Source organism: Hemiscyllium ocellatum, chromosome 8 (assembly GCF_020745735.1).
Source record: "Hemiscyllium ocellatum isolate sHemOce1 chromosome 8, sHemOce1.pat.X.cur, whole genome shotgun sequence".
NCBI lineage: Eukaryota > Metazoa > Chordata > Chondrichthyes > Orectolobiformes > Hemiscylliidae > Hemiscyllium > Hemiscyllium ocellatum.
In genome coordinates, this window is record NC_083408.1 from 86798056 (window position 1) to 86821448 (window position 23393).

Consider the following 23393-nt stretch of genomic DNA (forward strand, 5'->3'; position numbering starts at 1 on the left):
ACAGGAAACTCAGGTTCATTTTTGCAGACAGAATTCAGGTGTTATGCAAAGTAGTCACCTAGTCTGCACTTCATCTCCCCAATGTAAGGGAGAACACAATGTGAGCAGCAGATATAGAAGACTAGATTGAGTCAAGTGCAGGTAAATTGCTGCTTCACATGCTAGGTGTGTCTGGGGCCTTGGATAATGAGGAGGCAGGAAGTAAACAGACAGGTGTTACATCTTCTGCAATTGCAAGGGAAGGTACCATGGGACTGTGGTGAGGTGTTGGGAGTGGAGACAAGTAGACCAAGGTGTTACCAATGGAACAATGTCTGCGGAAAGCTGACAAAGGACAGCAGCTAAATGTGTTTCTGGAGATGGCATCCACTGTAGTTGGCGAAAATGGTGGTTAATGATCTTATGGATATGGATGCTGCTGGAACAGTAGGTGAGGACAAAGGGGATTCTATCGCTGTGTGGGAGACAAGACAGAGTGTAAGGGCCAAAGTGCAAGAGAAGGGTCAGACATGGCTGAGGGCCCCTACCAACCACGATGATGAGGAATCCTCAGTTGAGGAATAAGGTGAATGTTTTGGAGACCCCTCGTCAAAGTTAGCATCATTGGAACATGAGTCAGAGATAAACGAAATAGAAGAATGGAATACAGCCTTTACAGGAAGCAGGGTTTGATGATGAATAGCCAGGTAACTGTGGGATTCAATGCATTTGTAGAGAATATTGGTGGCCAGTCAGGGAAGGGAAGGGAGGAGATCCGGCAAGGTGAGAGCAAGGTAGAAATTTTACAGTTTTCCAGTTCCAAATGAGAGAGGGAAGCAACACCAATGATTTCGTTGACATATGAGGAAAGAGTTGTAGGTTAAGACTAGACTAGGATTAGACAAAGAATGTTCCACATACCCCAAGAAGGAAATGCATAATTATGGCCCGTGTGGGACCCATGGCCAGACCTCTGACGTGAAGAAAATGAGATGAATTAAAGGAAAAGTTCAGGACCAGTTTTGCTCAAATCGCTGACCATCCCACGCAGCCGCACTTTAGCTCAGATCGCCGGCCATCCCACGCAGCCGCAGTTGCAGCCAGGAAGCCGGCAGATCAACGCAGTCGCAGTTGTGATCTGGGAGTATGTTACCGTGATTAGGTCGGTCAGGCGGGCGATGCGTCGGCCTCTTGTTGTTATAGAGAGGGACTCTGCTTCGTGGTGAATGTGTTCACGGTGAAGGCCGTTGTGTTGTCTGGCTGAGGGTTGGTGAGTGTCCGTGTCTGCGCCACACACGCCGTGATTATCGCAGAGCTGCAGGAGGCAGAAGAGGGCGCCATGTCCAACCATAGGCCTCAGCTCTGAAATTTATTGTTGAGGCTGTCATTTTCATGGTTTCTCTCTCCCACGCTGATCCCAGACACCCAGGATCTTTGCGGTTTATTCTTTATTCACAATGTTTTTGTTTTTAAAGATGGTTTGTGCCTGTGCATTGATCTTTGATTATTATTGGATTAGGAAAGGGGAGGTGTTTCTTGGGTGTGTGTTTCGTGTTATGTAACTGCGTTTTTTTCCTGAGCGAAAATGCTTTGCCCCTTGAACTCTCCTGGAAATCGCATATTTATTATCCTACCATTTGTAGGTCGACCTTCTTTAAATGTTTTAATGTTCACTGGGTAAACAAAATTCTAGTTGTGTATGATTATAAATGTAATTGTTGGATTTTTTTTAAAGCTACTGAAGATTATTTTAAGTTAGTTTAAAAATGGTGATGAAAGTTAGTAACAATACTAACAATCTAACTAAGATGTTGGGAAGATGTGTTCATACATTGTTACCATTTTCAGCTGCTAAAAAAATTAAAAAAGTCCTTACATCGTAGTTCATTGTTGGAAAAAAATCTGAAAGGGGTCAGAAAATATAAAAATGGGGATAAGTATAATATTGTACATTTTTTTGTTTTCCTCCGCATCATTACACATGCTGGATGAACAGATTTCAATTCTCTATGCTTATTGCGAAGATGTTAATTGATCATTTCCTTTTTTCATATTTTCATTTTGTCAATTGTTTAACTTTCTATTCTGGCTTTGAAATGTACTTGTTTCAATTAATGGAGCAGTGAGTCTTTGTGATCAAAGAAGATTGTCCAGACTTTAATCTCAGGGAAGTGGGGGGAAGAAGCTTGGGATCGCTTTTATGACGGAATGTAGATGTTCTGTAAAATACTCACCCGAGCTGCGTTTTGTCTCCCTAATGTAGAGGAGGCCACATTAATTGCTCCCAACACCTCACCACACCATACCCCCAAGGCACTTCACTATGCAATCGCAGAAGGAGCGATACTTGTTTTTTGCCACCTCCCACTAACGCCAAAGACACATCTTACAGTTGAAGTAGCAATTTACCTGCATTTCATTTAATTTAGTCTACTTTATTTGCTATTCACAATAGTTTTTCTACATCAGGGAGACAAAATACAGTCTGGATGATTGCTTTTCAGAACAGCAATGATGTGTCTGCAAAAATGACCCTCAACTCCTTGCCACTTCTGGACACAACTGTTCTCTCGTTACAGCATTTCTGTCTCAAACTTGTTACTGTAGTCCAGTGAAGCTCAATGCAAGCTGGAGGAGCAACACCTCATCTGCTGCTTGAGCACCTTACAACCCTCAGGACTCAACACCGGGTTTAACAATTTTTAGTGCGTGACCACCCCCTTCCTTGTTTGTTAACCTTTCCCACTACCCCACGTTCTGTCATGAGATGGGACGCTTTTCGTACAGCCAAATCATTTTCAACTATTCATTGTCCCCATTATCATCTATCTAGCTTCTGCTTCTCTGGTTGGCTATCAACAACGTCTTTGTCTGCCTACTGCTTTTTTCGTCTTTCTGGACTCCCTCGCCACCTATCTGCTCAATGCCCATTTGTTCCTCAGCATAAATACTATTTTTTTGGAATTGTTTCTCATTCTTAAGGAGGTTCACAGGACGTGAAATATGTTTTCTCACTACAGATGCTGCTGGACCTACTGAGTTTCCAGCAATTTCTGTGATTATTTATTACCAAGTATGAAATTGTTTTTGAAGAGTAACAATATTAACATCTATATTTCAAATGTATATATTATGTCTGAAAAGACAGTATGTTACTGTTGGTACTGGGTAATTTAGGTTTTAGTTAACTTATGTTTACTGTTCTGAACTACTTTGGAAATTAGCTAGTCAAATTCCGTAGATGAGTAGAGCTTGGCACTGGTACTGTTCATCAATTGATTCAAAGGTAATCGGTTCAAATCCTATTTTAGAGACATGAATGCATAGTCTATCCTGATAATTAAATGTAACACTGAGGAAATACTGTGCTCTCAGAGGTTTCTGTTTGCATTGTCAATGAGCATTAAAATCTCATGGCCATATTTGAAGTATAGGATAGCTCTTCTGGCATCCTGGCCAATATTTATTCCTCAATCAACATCGCAAAAACAAATTAGTTGGTTAATCACCTTTTTGCTATATGTGAGGCCTTTTGTGTATAAATTGGCTATTTTCTCTGACATTACAATACTAACTTATCAAAAGTTATTTAGTTGACTAAGTGCTTTTGGATGCCCTGATATTCTAAACAAAGCCTATGTATGCAAGATGATAAAAAAATGGGCGGCACGGTGGCACAGTGGTTAGCACTGCTGCCTCACAGCACCAGGGACCTGGGTTCAATTCCCGCCTCAGGCGACTGACTGTGTGGAGTTTGCACGTTCTCCCCGTGTCTGCGTGGGTTTCCTCCGGGTGCTCCGGTTTCCTCCCACAGTCCAAAGATGTGCGGATCAGGTGAATTGGCCATGCTAAATTGCCCGTAGTGTTAGGTAAGGGGTAAATGTAGGGGTATGGGTGGGTTGCGCTTCGGCGGGTCGGTGTGGACTTGTTGGGCCGAAGGGCCTGTTTCCACACTGTAAGTAATCTAATTTGTGCATTTGCTGATCAAACCCTCTCCTTCCTGTACTTGCATACTAATTATCTCTTTGCAGTTCTCCTTTCTGGCTGAGTCATCATATTCTATAAATAAACAGGGGCAGTGGTGGGATGGTGGTAATGTCTTTGGACTAGTAATCTAGAGTCCACAAGCTTTCATACCATGTGACCTGGCTAAGAGCTATTTAGATTGTAGTTTAGAATCTATGACAGCCAGTGCCAAGACATAAACTTTGTGACTAATCTTAAATGCTTTGAAGTATTCCTAATCCTAAAATTCCTTAACAAATGTTTGTTTAAATTAGGGTGAGCTTTTAAAAATACAAATAGATTTCCTCCACTTCTAGTTTCCCAGGCAGTGCTTGGTACAAGTAATATCAAGACCAGATTGCTGGAATTCATTGTTTTAAATCTTTGTCAGATTAGCTTCTTATTTAGAACATTACAGTGATATTAGATATTCTGTCTCAGTGTATATTGGTTAAGAGAGTATGCTTTTTTGGAGATGGTTGTCCCTTTCCTATTTCTTCTTGCCTTTATCTTCATCAGTTCCCGGCATGGCAGTAAGTTCCAACTTCCTATTAATCATTTATTCCATACAAGTAAAGCTAAGATTAACACAATATCTCAAAGAACTGTGAATGTTGAAACAAAGACAGAAAGTGCTGTTAAACTTAATAGCTCTGGCATCATCTGTTGAGCCAAAAACATTCTGAAAATGACCATTCTGACAAAGGTCACTTAATGTTTTTCTCTCTCAGATGCTGTCAGACCTATTGCATTTTCTGTTTTTGTGTAAGATTACCAAAACTAGCTTGTTAAAGGACTATCTGATCAAGATAACACTTATTGTGCAATAAATTGCATAGTTCTATTGCTGATGTGAAGTGCCAATGGTTATTACCATGGGGAGGATCAAGAGTGAGGCAGGGGGAGGTTGGTTAGTTCAGTTGGCTGGATCGCCTGTTTACAATGTAGAATATTGCTAACACTGACAGATTTCCATGAGAGCCTTTTCTTCTCAACCCCTCCCCTTGCCTGAGTCATGGTGACCTTGAGGTTAAACCATCACCACTTATCTCTCTTTGAGAGAGCAGTCCTGCTGGTCCATTAGGACCAAGGTGACTCTACCTTTTTATTGTATTGAGAAGTCAAAAATTTACTTTTGCAGTAGTTCTTTTCTTACAATGAGTATGAATAAGTCCAAGGCATTTCTGAATCCAAACTGAATAAATACTGCAAATCCACCCACATTTGTATGGAGCAGTGAATGCACATGTTTAAGAAATGACCATAGAAATGCAGATCCAAAAATAACTCCCAAGTATTTGCATTTGTCCAGTGAAAATATATTTCAACAGTTACTAGTAAGGAAAAGGGTTAAAAAAAACCCAGCAGAGAACAGCTTTTTAAAGATGCTTGAGAAAAGTTATATTGACCTTTAACAATCAAGTTATTTTGTACCACATCCTGTGTAGAATGCTTTTTGCTCATTTCAATAGATGATAGAGTCATGGAGATGCACAGCAAAAAAAAGACCCTTCGGTCTAGCTTGTCTGTGCTGAACAGATATCCTAACCTAATCTAGTCCCATTTGCCAGGATTTGGCCTATATCCCTCTAAACTCTGGGCAGTGGAGGCCCAGTCTCTGGATTCATTTAAGAAAGAGTTGTATAGCGCTCTCAAGGACAGTGGAATCAAGGGTTATGGAGATAAGGGAGGAACAGGATACTGATTAAGGTGCAGGTTCGAAGGGCAGAATGGCCTACTCCTGCACCTGTTGTCTTATTCATATACCCATCCAGATGCTTTATAAATGCTATAATTGTAGCAGCCTCCTCCACTTCCTCTGGCAGCTCATTCCATACATGTACCACCCTCCTTGCGAAAAAGTTGCCCCTTAAGTCTCTTTTTCAATCTTTCCCCTCTCATCTTTAAATCTACGCCATCTCATTTTGGACTCTCCTGCTCTCCCCCTCCCCCACCGCCAGGGAAAAGACCTTGTCAATTTACCCAATCCATACCGCTCATTATTTTATAAACCTCTGTAAGGTCATCCCTCATCCTTTTATGCCTCCAACGCTCCACAGAAAACAGTCCCAGCCTATTCATTCTCTCCCTATAGCTGAAATCCTCCAACCCTGGCAACATGCTTGTAAATCTTTTCTGAACCCTTTCAAGTTTCACAACATCTTTCCCGTAGCAAGGCGACTGTAATTGCGCAAAGTATTCCAAAAGTGGCCTTACCAATGTCCTGTGCAGCCACAACAGGACTTCCTAACTCTTATACTTAATCACTGACCAATAACAGCAAGCATACCAAACACTGCCTTCACCATTCTATGTACCTGCTACTCCACTTTCAAGAAGTTTGGAACCTACACTGCAAGGTATCTTTGTTCAGCAGCACTCCTCAGAACCTTACCATTAAGTATATAAGTCCTGCCATGATTTGCCTTTCCAAAATGCAGCACCTCACATTTATCTAAACTAAACTCCATCTGCCAGTCCTTGGCCCATTTGCTCATCTGATCAAGATCCCTTTGTAATCTGAGGTAACCTTTGATGCTTTTAAAAATAAAACAAGCAGTTGCTGTAAGCGTATATCAGATTTTTCAAAATATAACATTCAAGGGATGTTCCTTTGGAACAGTTCAGGTTAAATGTTATTTAAATTTTGTCACCACTGATGCTTATGAATAAAGAAAGCATGCATCACACTGTTTGTACTGTATTTTCACTGTTGTCTTTACATCAGATTTATATGGTTATGCAGATTAACTGGCAGATTAATATCTAATCAGTTGTCTGAATGAATCACTTTTCTGTACAAATATTTGGATAAGCTGTATTCATTGATAAACTGAAGATGAGCCTGCCTTTCAAATGTGTCTCTTGCTTTAACCTTGTTTGGGAATCTATTTCTTTTCTTTGCTGAAAAGAATTTCTTCTGAGATCCACTTTTCACTAGCTGCTGGTCAACTGTAAGAAAGATTATACTCAAGTACATTCATTCAACAAAACATTCTGTTTACTTTTTCAGTGCTGAGCATATTGGCTGAAAATGGGAGCGTTTCTGGATAAGCCAAAGATGGAAAAGCATAATGCCAGTGGTGCAGGAAATGACCTACATTATGGACTGAGCAGCATGCAAGGTTGGCGAATTGAGATGGAGGATGCACATACAGCTGTCATTGGACTACCACATGGACTGGAAGCATGGTCTTTCTTTGCAGTCTATGATGGGCATGCTGGATCCCAAGTTGCCAGATATTGCTGTGAGCATTTGTTAGATCACATCACCAACACCCAGGATTTCAAAGTTACTGATGGCATGACTGAACCTACGGTTGAGAAAGTAAAAAGTGGAATCCGAACAGGTTTCTTGCAGATAGATGAGCATATGCGAACAATCTCTGAGAAGCGCCATGGTTCAGACAGAAGTGGGTCAACGGCAGTGGGTGTCATGGTTTCACCCAAGCATATTTACTTTATCAACTGTGGAGACTCTCGAGGTTTGCTTTGTAGGAATGGCAAGGTTCATTTCTTCACACAAGATCATAAACCAAGTAACCCACAGGAGAAAGAACGGATCCAGAATGCTGGTGGCTCAGTCATGATTCAGCGTGTGAATGGTTCCCTTGCTGTTTCAAGGGCTCTTGGAGACTTTGATTACAAGTGTGTCCATGGGAAGGGTCCAACAGAGCAGCTTGTCTCACCAGAACCTGAGGTTTATGAAATTGAGAGAACAGCGGATGATCAGTTTATTATCCTAGCGTGTGATGGTATTTGGGATGTCATGGGGAATGAAGAGATCTGTGAATTTGTTAAATCCAGACTAGAAGTTAGCAATGATCTTGAGAAAGTGTGTAACCAGATTGTTGACACGTGCTTGTACAAGGTATATCTGAAGTCCTTCCCATTTTTACTGTATAGGTCATTCTGTTATAATGTGTGTTTCATCAATGCGAATTTGCTGTAACACAATTGACAAATTTGGGATGCTGCTTCCACAGCGAGAACCTTTAAAAATGTGTGTTGTCTGTAATGCAGTTACAGCGCCAACACTTAAGTGCTGTTTCTAAAGCATGATTTTTCTATATCACTGGGTTGTACAAGAATGCAACCATTGCATTATAGAAGAACTAACTTGATCTTTCATTTTTAATCTTTAATCCATTGGTTAAACCAAAGGGCCGAAAATGTGTTGCTGGAAAAGCGCAGCAGATCAGGCAGCATCCAAGGAACAGGAAATTCGATGTTTCGGGCATAAGCCCTTCATCAGGAATCATTCCTGATGAAGGGCTTATGCCCGAAACATCGAATTTCCTGTACCTTGGATGCTGCCTGACCTGCTGCGCTTTTCCAGCAACACATTTTCAGCTCTGATCTCCAGCATCTGCAGACCTCACTTTCTCCTAAACCAAAGGGCCACCAAGTGAAGCATATTGTTACCCTGCAGTCTTAAATTACATCATCTTCTATGCAAGTAACCCAGTTAGTATTATGTTGTATATACTAGCAAAGTTCTGGTTGCAATTTCATATGTAGCTGTATTCTCCCTAGTCTGGCTGTGTGCTAATTAAGAGTACTGGCTAGATAACATCAGGACTAGGTCGCTAAAATTACTTCTTGGCCTACTGCTAAGCCTTTAAGAAAGGATCCATAATTTCTTTTGAAATAACCTCAAAATTAATTTGAATTTTTCTGAACATCTGTGAATATAGATTTTGGGTCTAGTAGCGTAACATGTTGGAGTACCTTGTGTTAGTATGTAGTGAGTGTGAATGTGAAGGCATTCTTTTTCAACCAGCAAGTTTGGAGCTTGGACTGGTCATTCATGGGAGATATTGTGCAGATTTCTGACTCGAGGAATGGAAGAAAAATGCTAATTGTTGTTGAAGGCTATCTCACAGTGTTGTATTTCTTCATGGAGCTGCAGATTCATATGACTTGATTTTATTTATAAAATAAGATTTCAAAAAGCTATAGTTGATAAATAGTTACATTTACATTGGGATGATCGCCAAGACTTTCTATGGGCTGTGCTCGAACTTAATGTTGTTACCTATTGCGCTTATCATACTGAAAATGGAATATTTAATTAGTTATCCTACTAATAGACTGCAAATCTTATTTGAACTGGAATTGGTTGTAGCTAATGTAGGATTTCAGCCAGTAAACCAGTGTGTTGCTTTAAAACTTTTAAACAAAGACTTGATCTTGAAGAGGTAATATACCTGTAGTAGAATAAAAGTCAGTAAAGCTCGATGGAGTCTATTCAGCACACTGATCCTGTGCTATCCCATCTGTAGTACAATCTGGTCAATCCTGGTCACTCACTGTATCCTTGCATCCTACTAGTTTATTTCTCTTGAGTATGTATTCAATCTAGTTTTAAAATTATTCATCATCTCTTAAACCATACCTCCAAGTATGTTGTTAAAGATTATTGCCACACCCTGCATAAAGATAGTAGTTTCTCTCATTCCCTTTAGCGTCTCTTACCCAGAACTTTAAGCTAGTGTTCCTTAATATATGTACCTGTTAGGAACAGTTTTCTTTGTCTTTCATTCTTAAACGTGTCATAATCTTGTACACCTTTAACATATCTCCTTCAACCTCCTTTGCTCAATGGAAAACAGCTGCAGTTATTTGTTATTTCATGTCAGCTTAGAATGGATCAAGATGTTACTCACATACCTCTAAGCATGGTTTAAGGAGAGATGATGAATAATTTTAAAATTAGATTGAATGCATACTCTCGAGAAATAAATTACGAGGATGCAAGGATACAGTGAATGACCAGGATTGACCAGATTGTGCTACAGATGGGATGGTGCAGGATCATCAAAGCAAACAAAATCTTTGTTATGTCTTTAATTTTTGATTTAGAAATCCATAAACTAAGTTTCAGCCATCTTTTCAAAAAAAATTGTAAATTTAGTGAAGACAGTGATACATTAAAGTAAAGAACTTGCAAGTGCTTTAGGAAAATACTGCAGAAATGTGAAATTTGATATTAAAATGAGAAGATGGAAATGGCCAGTGAGTCAGACACTATGTCTTGAAGGAAAGTTACCGTTTCAAATTTCATCAGGACTTTGAGTTTTTAATATCTTTAAGGTAGAATTAGCTCCTTGATTAATTGTGGTGTCAAATGATATTGGGTAGGCTGGTAAGTGGAGTTGAAACCACAATTTGATCAGCCATGATCTTTTCGTGACAGAACAGGCTCGATGCACCGAATGGTTTACTCCATCTCTTTTGCCTGTTCATTATATATGCAGACAACTGAGCCATGCTGGAGTGTCATTTAAACCAGCAAACCTCTATATTGGCAAGAGTGATACCATTGAATCAGTACGATATTAAATGCTTATAGTCTGAGTGCCATATGGTTAGTGTAATTTTAGGATTCATAGTAAACATGCCAACTTATATTCAAGCATTGTGAACTATTCAAACATTGTGAAATTGCATTCCTCATTTTAGTGCAAAGAATTTTTTTCATTACTGCCAAAAGCAAAGGCTTATTAGAAATGCCCAGAAGTTTGAGAGAAGGAAAGACTGATTTAAAAAAAAAGTTGAATTTGAACAATTGTAATATTAAAGTAACAGGGGAGACTTAAGCAAAGTAAATAAGATATGGGTGAACAACATAGTAGATTGACAAAAGATTGAGTAAAGGATAAAGATGAGAATTGAATATAGAAATTAGCGTTAGTGGAAGAAAAGGATAAGAAGCTATCCATTGTAGTTCTCTTTAGTCTGTCTTCAAATGCTGGTTGAAGTTGTTAGTCTTGGCTGGTAAATATTTGGACTTGGTAATTTGCTTTATATAGAACAAGCATTACCTTTCAAAGATCCTATCACTTTAAATGTTTTGTTTTACTAATTTGAGTGCTATGTATAGTCCACATGTAAAACTGTGAAAACTGAGTATTAATATTTCTGCCCTTCTGCGTATTTGCTGACTATTATAAATTACTACATTTACATTTAAAAATTGAAACTGCCTGCTCAAATGTAGCACAGCTAAATGTGACTGGAGAAGTTTATAATGAATAAAAAAAATAGAAAGCATCAATTTAAATGGCACTACATCATGTTTGATTCATGCGGTCCAATAAGTTTGCATCCTTCAATTCCAGTTCATCTGAAGGCTGCAGTTAGTGTTACCCACTCAGGTAACTTCATGATAGATTGACTGGCATTCTTTAAATTTACAGCAGCTGATATACTAAAGGCTAGGTGGGTTAGCTATGGTAAATGGGTGGTAACAGAGAAAGGTTTGGAGGTTGGTTTTAGGTGGGATGCTTTTTGGAGGGTTGGTGCAGACTCGATAGGTCAAATGGCCTCTTTCTGCACTGTAGGACTTCTGTGACTGTATGTTTATTTTTTAAAACTTTCATTTTTGCAAAACATAATGGGAATAACTGGGTTCCTGGTTGTTTTCCCAAAACTCCCCAGAATTTTCTTATTCTTTATGAATATTTGTTCCTCTATATTTTAATATTAGCAAAGGTCTTCATTATGAGCATAAAGCACATATTGAAGGGAAACTTGCCTTCTACCTGAACTTCCAGCAAAAATAGACAAAAACCCTTCATGCACAGATATTGAATTGCAACTTGCTATAAATCTTGCAATTAGTGTTTTTATAAAAAAAAAGTATATGACTAACAGTATTTTCTCCCCCTCAAACAGGGGAGTCGAGACAACATGAGTGTCGTGTTGATTTGCTTTCCAAATGCACCAAAGGTATCACCTGAAGCAGTGAAGAGAGAGGCTGAGCTGGACAACTATCTGGAGAACAAAGTGGAAGGTGGAGCATCTAAAAAAACACTTGCTACTAAGTAATATAGTTTAAATTAAAGTGTTAACCCTCTAAGTTCATTAACGTGAACTAGCCAACTAAATTCTATAAATCTTTAACTTCAAGGAGCAACTGAAGATAAGTGATTCTGTCTTTCATTACACTTAATGGATATGATGTCTAATATCTGAGATTTTGTTACAGTGGTATAGTTTTAAAATTGTACTTTTATATAAAAACAAAATCTCCTGTAGTCATAATTACAAGTCTGAGCTTAGAGGGGTAACTTCTAAAAAACAAACTGTCCTTTCAGTTACATATCTTGTAGCATATGTTATAGATTAATCTTTGCTCTTGACATTTTGGCTGTGGGGACCACACCACTTGCAGGACAACCAACTCCCAATAATTCTAATGTGCAAGGTTATGTGCCAATGTGCATTGTTAAATTAACTACAGGAAACTACAATGCTGCTACTTTGATGATTTGTTGGTTGTTTGTTAGAGTTTTTTTCTTGAAAATAGCCTTTATAAAGTGTAGCTCTGCACAGGAATTGTCACTGTTTCGGTTCTGCCAGCCAAAAAAATGGAATTGTCACTTGTTTGTCTATATACTGTATAAGTCTATAGTGGAATGTTGTACGAAGTTGAAACAGAATATCCTCTGTGATGGAAGTTTATGAATTAAGGTGTCCTGGGTATAAGTCTACCATTTCAAAAAAGGTTTATATTTCTATTTTAAGTTTTCAAGAGTTCAAGTTATATGCAATATCTACAATCTACAAATCTACAATTTGTTCAGCTAGACAGTAATAAGGAATAACTGTAAACAATATTTATCCACAGTTAATTATCCCAATACTACTTTATGAAGAATATTGAAAAGATACCATTTGGAACTGAATCTTAACTATGCTTACACCTCATGGATTCACTACCCACAGATCCACATAATTGCAAATTGGCCCCAGACCCAATTTGTTTTTTTTCCTCTCTTCCCTAATTGACTGGTTGTCGCAGATTATGTGATCATTCATGTAGATCGGGATTGTGGATAACAGGGATTTGCTATATTAAAAGTGCAATCAAAAATGTATAAGTTCAGGCTATCTGATAGCTGCAATAAAATTTCAGATTACTAGATTTAAATCCTAGTCTGTACTGTTTTCCCACTAGGTTGTGCATAACATGCACAATTGAAGGGAAGACAAAGCAGGTGTGGAGGTACCTGCACAACTTAGATTGCTATGGTTGTGATATGTAGGTTATCTCAGTCTTCTCAAAGGCATCTTGGGATGGACATTAAATTCCAGCCCTGCCACTAATGTTCATATCTAATGAAACTTAAAATAATTTTTAAAAATAATGAGACATTGTGCCCTTAAAAGCTTTTTATAAAGGTTAATATGAAATATGTTAAATATGAAATCTGCAACCATGAGTCTGTGAGGTTATCCTACTTAGTACATAGCTGCCTTGAGATTATAAATGAAATAGGAGCTATGACAATACGTGACAGTAGTGTACCAATTCTACAGCACACTACAATCTGATGTGCTGTAGCAAAAATGGAGCTTCAGGTCTGAATTTGTCCCTCAGTTGATGCCTGTATAAGTCTATAGTTAGGATTATGTTGACATCAATTCAGGTTGTACATATCAGCCTAATAAGGGAGTACATCAAAGGTCAAATTTCCCACAGTTTGAGGCCCAAATCTGATTTCTGAAACTTGCCTCAGGGTTGTTAGATGTCATTCAGTGAATAAAACTATCTGAACATTTGAGAATGGTTAATATTTGTGTTGTTGGTCTAGTTTAGTGAAAATACAATTAACATATATGTATGCGCAAGCCATATTCAATTTTTGTAAGTATTCAGTTTTTACAATGTATGCATCAATTTTTTGGAGATGTTATTTTCATCTTGAAGTGTGTTGGCAGTGTTATCTCTACGTTGCAATCCCTGTTACTAAATTTTATACGTTACATTCCAAGTGACTATTATTTTCCTTCTTAATACAATGAAGAATGCTATTTTATTTATTGAATAGAAAATAAGCCTATTTGAATTATGGGAGGCTGGTGTATTTGGAGTCGCTGGGATCTGTCATTTTTAATATACCTGGTGAAGGCCTTAAGTGAAGCAATAATGAACAAAGGTGTATATTGAAAAATGATGCACAACAAATAATGTATTATTTGAAGTAATATCAAATGTTTGCTAATAGCTGGATTACCTTCTGATAAACTATTGCACACCAGCAATAACACATTTTAATTGATTTAATGCTATTACATTATGACTGACTTTTATCTTGAAATACTAACTTTGCTTAATTTCATGATGAATCCGTCTCTCTTATATTCTGGAAAATGTTTTTAAATGTTTCATGCTACAGTTATACAGTAATCTGGTCCCCAGAAACTGTAAGACCACAAGGTGTAAGAGCAATCTATTCACCCCATGAAATCTGCTCTGCAATTTACTTAGATCATGGCTGATCTGCTAATACTCAACTCCATGTTCCTGCCATTTCCCCATAACCCTCTGTAACCTGATTTGGCAATTTAATGTTTTCACATTATCTTGACTATACCTTCTCCTGCTTCAAAAATTCAGTATTTGAAAATCTGTGTGGAGGAACAGAATTCAAACCCTTTTCATTTTGTATGAGTTTAATGTAAACAGTACACCATTTTAGTTTTGCCTTCATTTTAGAGAAGGTTTATAAATGGAAAATTGATGCCAACATTCCTGTGCTTCCTAGTTGTCTACTTTTTTTTAAATAAGAAATTTTCTTTGTGTTAATTACTTTCACCCTGCCTTCACCTCCATCCCGCTCCCCAGGGTGAGAATAGTGGGAATGATTTGTATTCAGTAAACTATTAGGATTTTAAGACAGTGAAAGGCATTATGTAAGCTTTGCAGTAGGTGATTTTAAAAGCATTTTTTTACCATAGTAGTGGTCCTTCAGATAACATTGTAACAAACAATTGGTTAGCTCCCTACAGATAGATTGGTACAATGGACATACATATAGGAATAAACTAAATGATGATTAATTACTAAAATTCATGCCTGTTATTACTGAGCTTCGTTCTGTGAAAGTACCTTTTGATTGCTCTTGCCTGTGACTGGTAAAGGCCGTTTATTTTGACTTGATTGCAGAAGAAAGGATGACGTTCTAAGTTTATCAACTTGTTGGCATTTTTATCTCTGCATTTTAGTCAAATTAGAACTGTAAGAAGGGTGTTTAAGGAAATATTTTGTGACAAAAGGTATTAATGTAATGCAGTCATTGCTTAATGTTTGCACACAAACTTTAGTGTCACAATTATCTGATATGCATAATATTGAGTAGTTTAGTTATGGTTTATAATATATGGGTAGCAAGTGGCTGTAAATCTTTTATTTTTGTATAGTAAATTATATATAGGATGATTAAAATTCAACATACTGATGTAGATAATATGTTAGCCATATTTATGAAGATATGTTGAACGCTTCTAATAAAATCATTTACTGAATCAATTCTGACATCTTTGATTTTTTCATTTGGCTAAATCTTAAGAAGTATTTATGGACAATTTCACTAAATTTGTTCTGCTGTCAGTTAGTTTCAATTAGAGTTCAAGTCTTCAGATTGTTCCCAAATTACAAATATATTTTTTCTTTTTATTTATGTTGTTCTTCATGTTAAGTATGGACTAATGATACTTTTCAATCTAAAACATTGCAATACAGTATTTAAAATGTTAATTAACCATTTGTTCTCTATGCACAGATATGAACAGAAGTAAAATATTTTTCTGACTGACAGAATGTTCCACTGTTACACTTATCCAGATGATGCTTGTTAAACAAGAGTATTGCTATTATAGTTAGCTCATGCAAAACTACATTAAATTCCATTTTGGCATGATGGGTTCACATTTCATAGTTGCTGTTTATGTTTTAGTATATACATTTCTGAAGTTCTGTTATATGCATACAACTTTGATATGCATGTCCCACTGACCTGGAAGTCCTTCTGATTCCCCAGAAATCTTTGAGAAGCAGGGTGCTGAGGGGGTACCGGGTCTAGTCCAGGTGATGCGTGCTTTGTCGTCGGAGAGCATCCCAAACCTCCCACCAGGAGGTGAACTAGCCAGCAAGTGAGTGTATAATGTGTGGAAATAATCTTTAACTAAAAATCTAATTGCACTGTTGAAAGGATCTTTAAAGGGGGCTGCTAATCACCTGCAATTATGTCTTATTTTTCCCCCAGCACAACACTTGGCTCTTTAAATGACTTTTGTTTAACAGTAAGAATGGACATTATTCCTAGAGCCAAGAGAATAAACTTTGACTCAGCATTTCAGTACAACATCTTTGTTGAAAAGTGGTGATGAATAAATTGTAGGTGGTATGAAAACATTAGACAATTTATGTTGATTGGATGATCTAAGTAGTTATGTTTCATACATAGTGATTAACAGTCCCATTTTAACCCTTTGCAGTGCAAAATGAAATTGTTTTTTATTTTTGTTGATGCTGAAATTTGTAGATGCTAGAAAATAAACAATTGGTACTTAAAATGTGAAAATAAAACAGACTAGTATACGCAAATATGCCAGGCAGAACGCGTAAATTTTGACTGTTGGGTGATTTTGATCCGATGTACCCTTAAAATTGGGAATTATGATTTTAAAACTGCAGTGTCCTTTTTTTTGTTTTTTGCTTCTTGAATTGTATTGAATGCTGTTAAATTAAACCTATTGTTTGTCTTCATAAATATGTTTTTTTGGCATTTAAGTTCCATGTGCAATTTTGTTCACAAGACCACACAATTCATATTCAAATGGCATAAAATTCAATCGAAGGTATGAAAAAGATACTGCGGGTATTTAAATGAGATTTTTGCCTGGTTATGGTTGGTTGCTAGTCTTGTTTCTGTTTGAAAAATGTATTTGTCACCCTTGATTAATAGTAAAGTATAAATATACTTTAACGTAACTAAAGCAGTACATTTTTTTGTACAAGTTTTTCAAAATTGTGTAATTATATTTCTAATGCAGTCAGGAAATTCCTGACATTGCCACGCTGGACGATGAAATGGCCTAGAGTGAAAGGTTATCACTTTTCAATTTTTCGCTCACTCAGTGAAAAAATTTCAGAGAAGTAAGATGTAGCACAACACTAAACTTGAATTTAGGAAAGAAAGTTTCAAAGCAATCCGTCAATAATTAAGTGACTGATTTTAAAACATGACCATTAAAACTTGCTAAACACCAGAGTTAACTAATCATTGTTTTTGCATTTTTGGTTAGGAAGCAGAGCTAGAGAGAGAAAAAGACTAGGCTCCAACTCCTGGATATCAAGAATTGGTTGGAGATTGGTCCGGGGGGGCGGGGTGGGGAGTTGGTGGGGGAGCTAAGGAGTTAGATTTAACTAACGCTGAAATTGGTTCGTCTCTTGTGGTACACACTTCAAATTGGCCTTCACAGAATTCATAGGAAGGCTGGACGTTTCAACCTGAAATTTCCTCCTCCATTAGCATTTTTGGAAAAGGAAGAGGCAAGGTTGGGTGTGTATTTGCCTCTCTGTTATTCTGTAGGTTCACATACACACATTGTCGCATGCATACTCCACACCCCTTCTTCTTCCCCCCCCCCCCCCCCCCTTCTCCCCCACCACCACGCGCACATGCACGCACATGCACACTCTCACACACACACACACGTGGATTCTGTCCCTTCCTCCCAGCTCTGTGCACTGTTATGTAACATCAGCTAGGGTATAGGTCATGATTTGTAGAAGGTGGAAACCAGGCTGAAAGAGAATTAAATAATTAAGATTATAGTTGAGCAAAATCATGAATCAGAGTTTTGGCAGCACGTGAGTGAGCTGTAGGTGAAGCTGAGCCACAGCTCAGCTGGAATTGGCAGTATCATGGAGTCAAAGTAGGTGATCTTAGTGATGAAGTGGCTGTGTCATGAGAAATTTAAACCCTTGTCGATTTAACAGCAAGGTTGCAAGTGGTCTGCTTCGGCCTTATGTTTGCCAGGGCGAGGGGTCGAGTCAGTTGAGAGAGAATCAAGCTTAGGATGGGAACTGAAGACAATGACTTTGGACTCCAAATATTTGACATTTCTGCTCATCCAGTATTCTATGTTGAGCAAGCAGTTTTACAATTTAGAGACAGTGGAAGAGCCAAGTTAAGTGAACATGAGGTAGAGATTTTTTTTCTGTGGTTTTGCACTTCAGATGATGTCTCTGATCAGCAGCAAATAATTGAGAAATGGGCAGGGCTAGAAATAGATTTTTGAAGCACCCCAGAGTTAAAGAAGTTGGAAGTGAAGCCATTGCAGATGATTCTATGGCTATATAGGGATTCAGGCAAGCGTAGGCTCACTTAGTTGAACAAATGTAGATTTGGCAAATATTCAATAAAACAATACTTCAGTTTAAATTCAGATGTATTTTTAAATTGAAAAATAGTGTTATAAAGTAAAAATGACTTCAGTAAAACAGCTTGTGCTATAAATCCAAATGATGCTTGTTTGAACGAACTATGCTGAAAACCAGTTTTCCTTTGTCTGTCAGTTTTGCAGAGCACTTAAACATAAGCCATAACCCATTGACAACCACCTTACTGTTGCAATTTATTATGGTTTGTTTTTTAAAAAAGCAATAAAATTCTGAAGTAGATATTGTTTGCCACACAAAGGCAACAAAAATGAAGCCATGCACATCAGTTCTCCCATGGCCAAACAAAAGTAAGTGGCATTTTCATTTGCTGTCGTAATGTTTTTTCACAAACATTTGATAATTCAGTCACCTGGCATTGTATTGTAATTAGTGAATGACTTTGCAATGTGAATTTTCAAAAACTGCTCTTACTAGTAAAGAGCCATCTAAAACTACTTAAATGTTGCATACTTACAGTTTACTTTAATAATATTAGTATGTGTGAATCAAATGGAGATTTGGATGATCTGTTGAAGCTTTAATGTTAAGAAAAGTTGCCCTAATAGTAACCTGGTAACTATTTGATTGTCATAAAAACCCATCTGGTTCACCGATATCTTTTAGGGAAGGATATCTGCCGTTCTTATCTGGTCTGGCTGCCTTGTAACTCCAAATTTACAATAGTTTGGCTGACTCTTAACTGCTGTTAGGGCATTTAGAGCTGGGCAAATAAATGCTAGTGATGCTCACAACCGTGTGTGAATTATTTTAAAAAAGGTGACCGACACATGTTACAACTTCAGAAGCATTTGAGTATTTATTTTATGTCAATGTCAACTTGAATGTGCAATGAGAAATTAATGTTCCGTTTTAACTTCTGTTTTCATTTTTAGGCAGAGTGTTGTTGAAGCAGTTTACAATAGACTGAGTCCCTACCAGGCTGACGCAGTGAGTAATCACACATTTAATTCAAACGCCTTAATACTCATCATTTCTATCCCAGAAGATTGTATAGGGTAATTGTATTAGTGAACCTCTTCATCTATGATTAGAACCAATCAATGTCATTATGAGAGAAATGTTTTTTCCTTCAGGCAAAGTTATTTTCAAGCTGAGAGCTTGCTGTTATTAGCAATGACACTTGTATTACAATACATCCTTTTCACATTACCAATTGTCTCGATAAAAAGAAACTGTTAAATGATACAATATTGCAGTACAGAAGGAGGCCATTTTGTGTTCCTGCTCTTTGAAGTAATAATTCAGTTTAGTTCCCCATCCCAGCAATTTTTCCCAAGCCTTGCAAATTATTCTTCAAGTACTTGCCTTTTGAAACTTATGATACAATATGACTTGTTTAACTTTTCAGGTAGTGTTCCAGATCTTTAAAACCTTCTGTGCAAAACAAAATTCTCATTTCCCTTCTGAATCCTTTCCCAATCTGTGATATCCAGCGACAGACATATTTGCTAAAGAAAGAAAGAGCGAGCAAAACCTTTCATTACTTTGAATACCTGTATTTAGTCTCCTTTTTCTACCGTGACATAAAGAATCCCAGATTTCCCAAAATAAATTGTTGAAATGACCCAACAGGACCTCAGCATCTGTGCAGAGTGAAACATAGTTAATGGTATGAGTTGAGTGATTCTTCTTTGAAACTGAGGCTCCACACAAAGTTAAAAATCTCACAACACCAGGTTATAGTCCAACAGGTTTAATTAGAAGCACTAGCTTTCTGAGCACTGCTCCTTTATCAGGTGGTTGTGGAGTATAAGATAGTAAGACACAGAATTTATAGCAAGAGTTTACAGTGTGATGTAACTGAAATTATATACTGGAGAAGACTTGGAAACCAACATGGTCGTTCTAACAGATGAGAGACTTAACAAACAATCCAGGTCTTTTTCAATAAAGTCTCTCATCTGTTAGAACGGCCATGTTGGTTTCCAAGTCTTTTCCAATATATAATTTCAGTTGCATCACACTGTAAACTCTTCTGTGTCTTGCAATCTTATACTCCACAACCACCTGATGAAGGCGCGGTGCTCTGAAAGCTCGTGCATCTAATTAAATCTGTTGGACTATTACCTGAAGTTGTGTGATTTTTTAACAATGTCTTTGGTCTCATTAGTCACCAGTGTGTGGAGATGGTTAAAGATGGAATCTAGTTTACTGAAAGGACCAACATCTTAGAAATATCAAAGCAAAACCACTTCTCCTGCACAATCCCTTCGTGTAATAATTCCTGAAACATGGTTGTTCTCAATCATTCAAGCATTCTTTTGGAAAAATGATTGGTCCAAGATGAGAAATTTCTTCACCAAATGTGCTAAGCCCATGGAATTTCACTACCACAGAAAATGGTTGAGGCAAAAACATTGTTTTAAAGAAGAAGGTAGTTATAGCTGTTAACCCTAAAGAGACCATGGGATTTGGAGGTGGGTAGAAAAGACATCTGCCTTTTACTGCCTTACGTGGCTTAGTATCTTACTTATTTAGGACCACGTCTATGGGCTATTCAGCTTGATGATCAGCCATGATCATATTGAATGGTGGAACAGACTCCAGGGTCGAATCGCCTACTCCTCCTGTCTCCCATGCTTCTATGAAAAAAAAGGCACACTAGAGAACTCTGTTTTATCTTGGCTATTCTATGATTCTATTAAATACTTAAATGCATTTGTCCACATAAACTCCTCTATTAGGTGCAATATTGTACTTAAAATATTATTCTGATGTCTGAGCTTGACTGATTTAGAACAACTGCTAAATTACAGGATGCTAAGAATTCTTCTAAAAGAATATAGCTATTGAAATTACCCTGTTATTTCACTCAGATTGTAATGTTAATTTGTTATTTTCAGAAACCAGTAACAATTGTGATAATTGTGGCCAATTTATTTTTTGAAACACCAGTGTATCTAAACCAAATGTCATAATGGTAACTGTCAAATGATATTCTTCAATCCCTGAACAATTGCCTCATTTGTTTGTTAACACTTGTTTAACTTCATTTTATCACCTCCAAGTAAAAGACCAATTTGACATATTGTGACTTGAATTCTGCCTAACAATCTGATCACTGCAAAGTTTTGCTTTATTTCTCCAATTGACACAAAATATGTTAATTGGTTATGCTGTTCATGTTTTTAATCTACTCTGCCACTATAGGGAGTATAATGTTGATTAATACTGCCTCATATGGAGGCAGCAGGAGCCAGGATGGATGAAAAGTCCAGTCTACCAGCTCCATCTCAAACTTGGTTCATCTTCCCAAGGATGACAAGAATCACCACATCTGCGTGAACATCAGCCAGGCGAGTAGCCTGTTAAAACCCATTGACAAGAATTTTCCAATTGGTTTTCTCAGACCCATAAAACTTGTAGGGCAAATGGGATGGCACAGTGGTTAGCATTGCTGCCTTACAACACAAGGGCCCTGGTTTTGTTTCAGCCTTGGGTGATTGTGCAGAATTTGCATGTTCTCCCTGTGTCTGCGTAGGTTTCCTCCCACAGTCCAAAGGTATGCAGTTTAGATCGATTTGGCTTTGCTAAATTGCCCTGCAAGGAGGTGTATGTTAGGTGGATTAACCATGGTAATTGCGGGGTTACAGGGATGGGGTGAGCCTAGGTCAGATTCTTCTCAGGGGGTCAATGCTGACTCGATGGGTCGAATGGCCTCTATTTGCGCTGTAGGGATTTCTTAATTGTACGATATGGGAATGGGATTAGGCCACTTGGTCCATCAGGTTGTCTCTGTCATTTGATCATGGCTGCAATGTTTCTTAACCCCATCCTTCTTCCTTCTCCCTGTAACCCTTGATTCCTTTAATAACCAAGCCCCTATCGATCTCTGATTAAAATACACTCAGTGATTTGGCCTTTTGTGACAGTAAGTTTCACAGATTAACCACGTTTCTGCTGAAGAAATTCTTCCTGATCTCAGTTCTTCAGTCTGAGATTCTAGTTTCTCCTGTTAGTGGAAACATTTTCTCCAGTCTGTCCAGGCCTCTCGGTACACTACAAGTTTCAATGAGATCCTCTCTGCAACCAATCCTATTAGGCTCTCATCGAGTATAGACCTGCTCCTCATACAGCAAGCCGTTTATCCCTGAGATCATTCTAGTAAACCATCTCTGGACACCGTCCTTAGATACAGCACCCAAAACTGCTCACAGCATTTCAACAGCTCCTGCTGTTATACTCTAGCCCTCTTGAAATGAATGCTAACATTGCATTTCCGAACTGTGAACTGAATCTGCATGTTAACCTTGAGAGAATTCTGAACGAGGACTCCTAAGCCCCTTTGTGTTTCAGATTTCCTAAGCCTGTCCCCATTTAGAAATAGTCTACACCTCTGTTCTTCATACCAAAGTGCATAACCTCTGAGTTTCCCACATTGTACTCCATCTGGCACTACTTTGCCCACCCTTCTAGTTCAAGTCCTTCTGTAGTCTCCATGCTCACTCAACATTTCTTGTTCCTCCACCTATCTTGGTGTCTACTGCAAACTTAGCAGTAAAACGTTAGTTCCTCACTGTGTCATTGGAACTAGGCCAGTTGACAGAGTTGGCCACCCCTGTTTGCCTAGCCACAATAGCAGCCAGGGGCTTTCACAACAATGACACAGCTGCTGATGTATTTTAAAATTCCAGGTTTCTAAACGTTGAACAAAAGATGCTTCAAATGGAGATTCTCTCACCTCAACTGCAGACTTAATCTGATCTGGAGAACTTCTAAATTGAGATCCTGGCCACCATGCTTAATTGGCTTGCTCTCTAGCCAATACTTGGCTAAACTGGAGAAAATCATGGCTATGTGATTGTTTCCCACAGTGCAGGTTTCAACCCACGTTTGATCTTGATATCCCATCTCGGCTAAAAGAGAGAAATCCTGCTGAAATCAGCAAAACTAGAAATTGAAGCCACTGTAAAGAAGTATGAGGAAACTCTTGTTTGAAGCAACTTAATTTTGAAACCAAAATATAAAAGCTATGACATGAATTTAATGTTCTCACCATGAAAATGTGAAAGTAAAGGATAAGTGAACTTAATTTAGGGTTGATTTTAGGATCGGAGTATAAAGGTTTGGCTGTCTTTTCTTTCAGGGAATGGAAAAGTACAGATTACATCCTGAACTGAGTATGAAGCCACCTAAAATTAGGAAAAGT

At 37.9% G+C, this 23393-nt stretch overlaps 1 protein-coding gene across 2 annotated transcripts in view; it reads left to right on the plus strand.

Moving 5' to 3' along the window:
- The first annotated feature begins 1076 nt into the window (after positions 1-1076).
- ppm1aa (protein phosphatase, Mg2+/Mn2+ dependent, 1Aa) overlaps positions 1077-23393 on the plus strand; it is a 29431-nt gene continuing 7114 nt past the window's right edge. For both annotated transcript variants that reach the window (XM_060829333.1, XM_060829332.1), the window contains exons 1-5: positions 1077-1249; positions 6998-7855; positions 11665-11782; positions 15816-15927; positions 19117-19171. In XM_060829333.1, coding sequence (XP_060685316.1) covers positions 7019-7855; positions 11665-11782; positions 15816-15927; positions 19117-19171 — 1122 coding nt within the window. In that variant the 5' untranslated portion in view covers positions 1077-1249; positions 6998-7018. The remainder of the gene's footprint in view (positions 1250-6997; positions 7856-11664; positions 11783-15815; positions 15928-19116; positions 19172-23393) is intronic.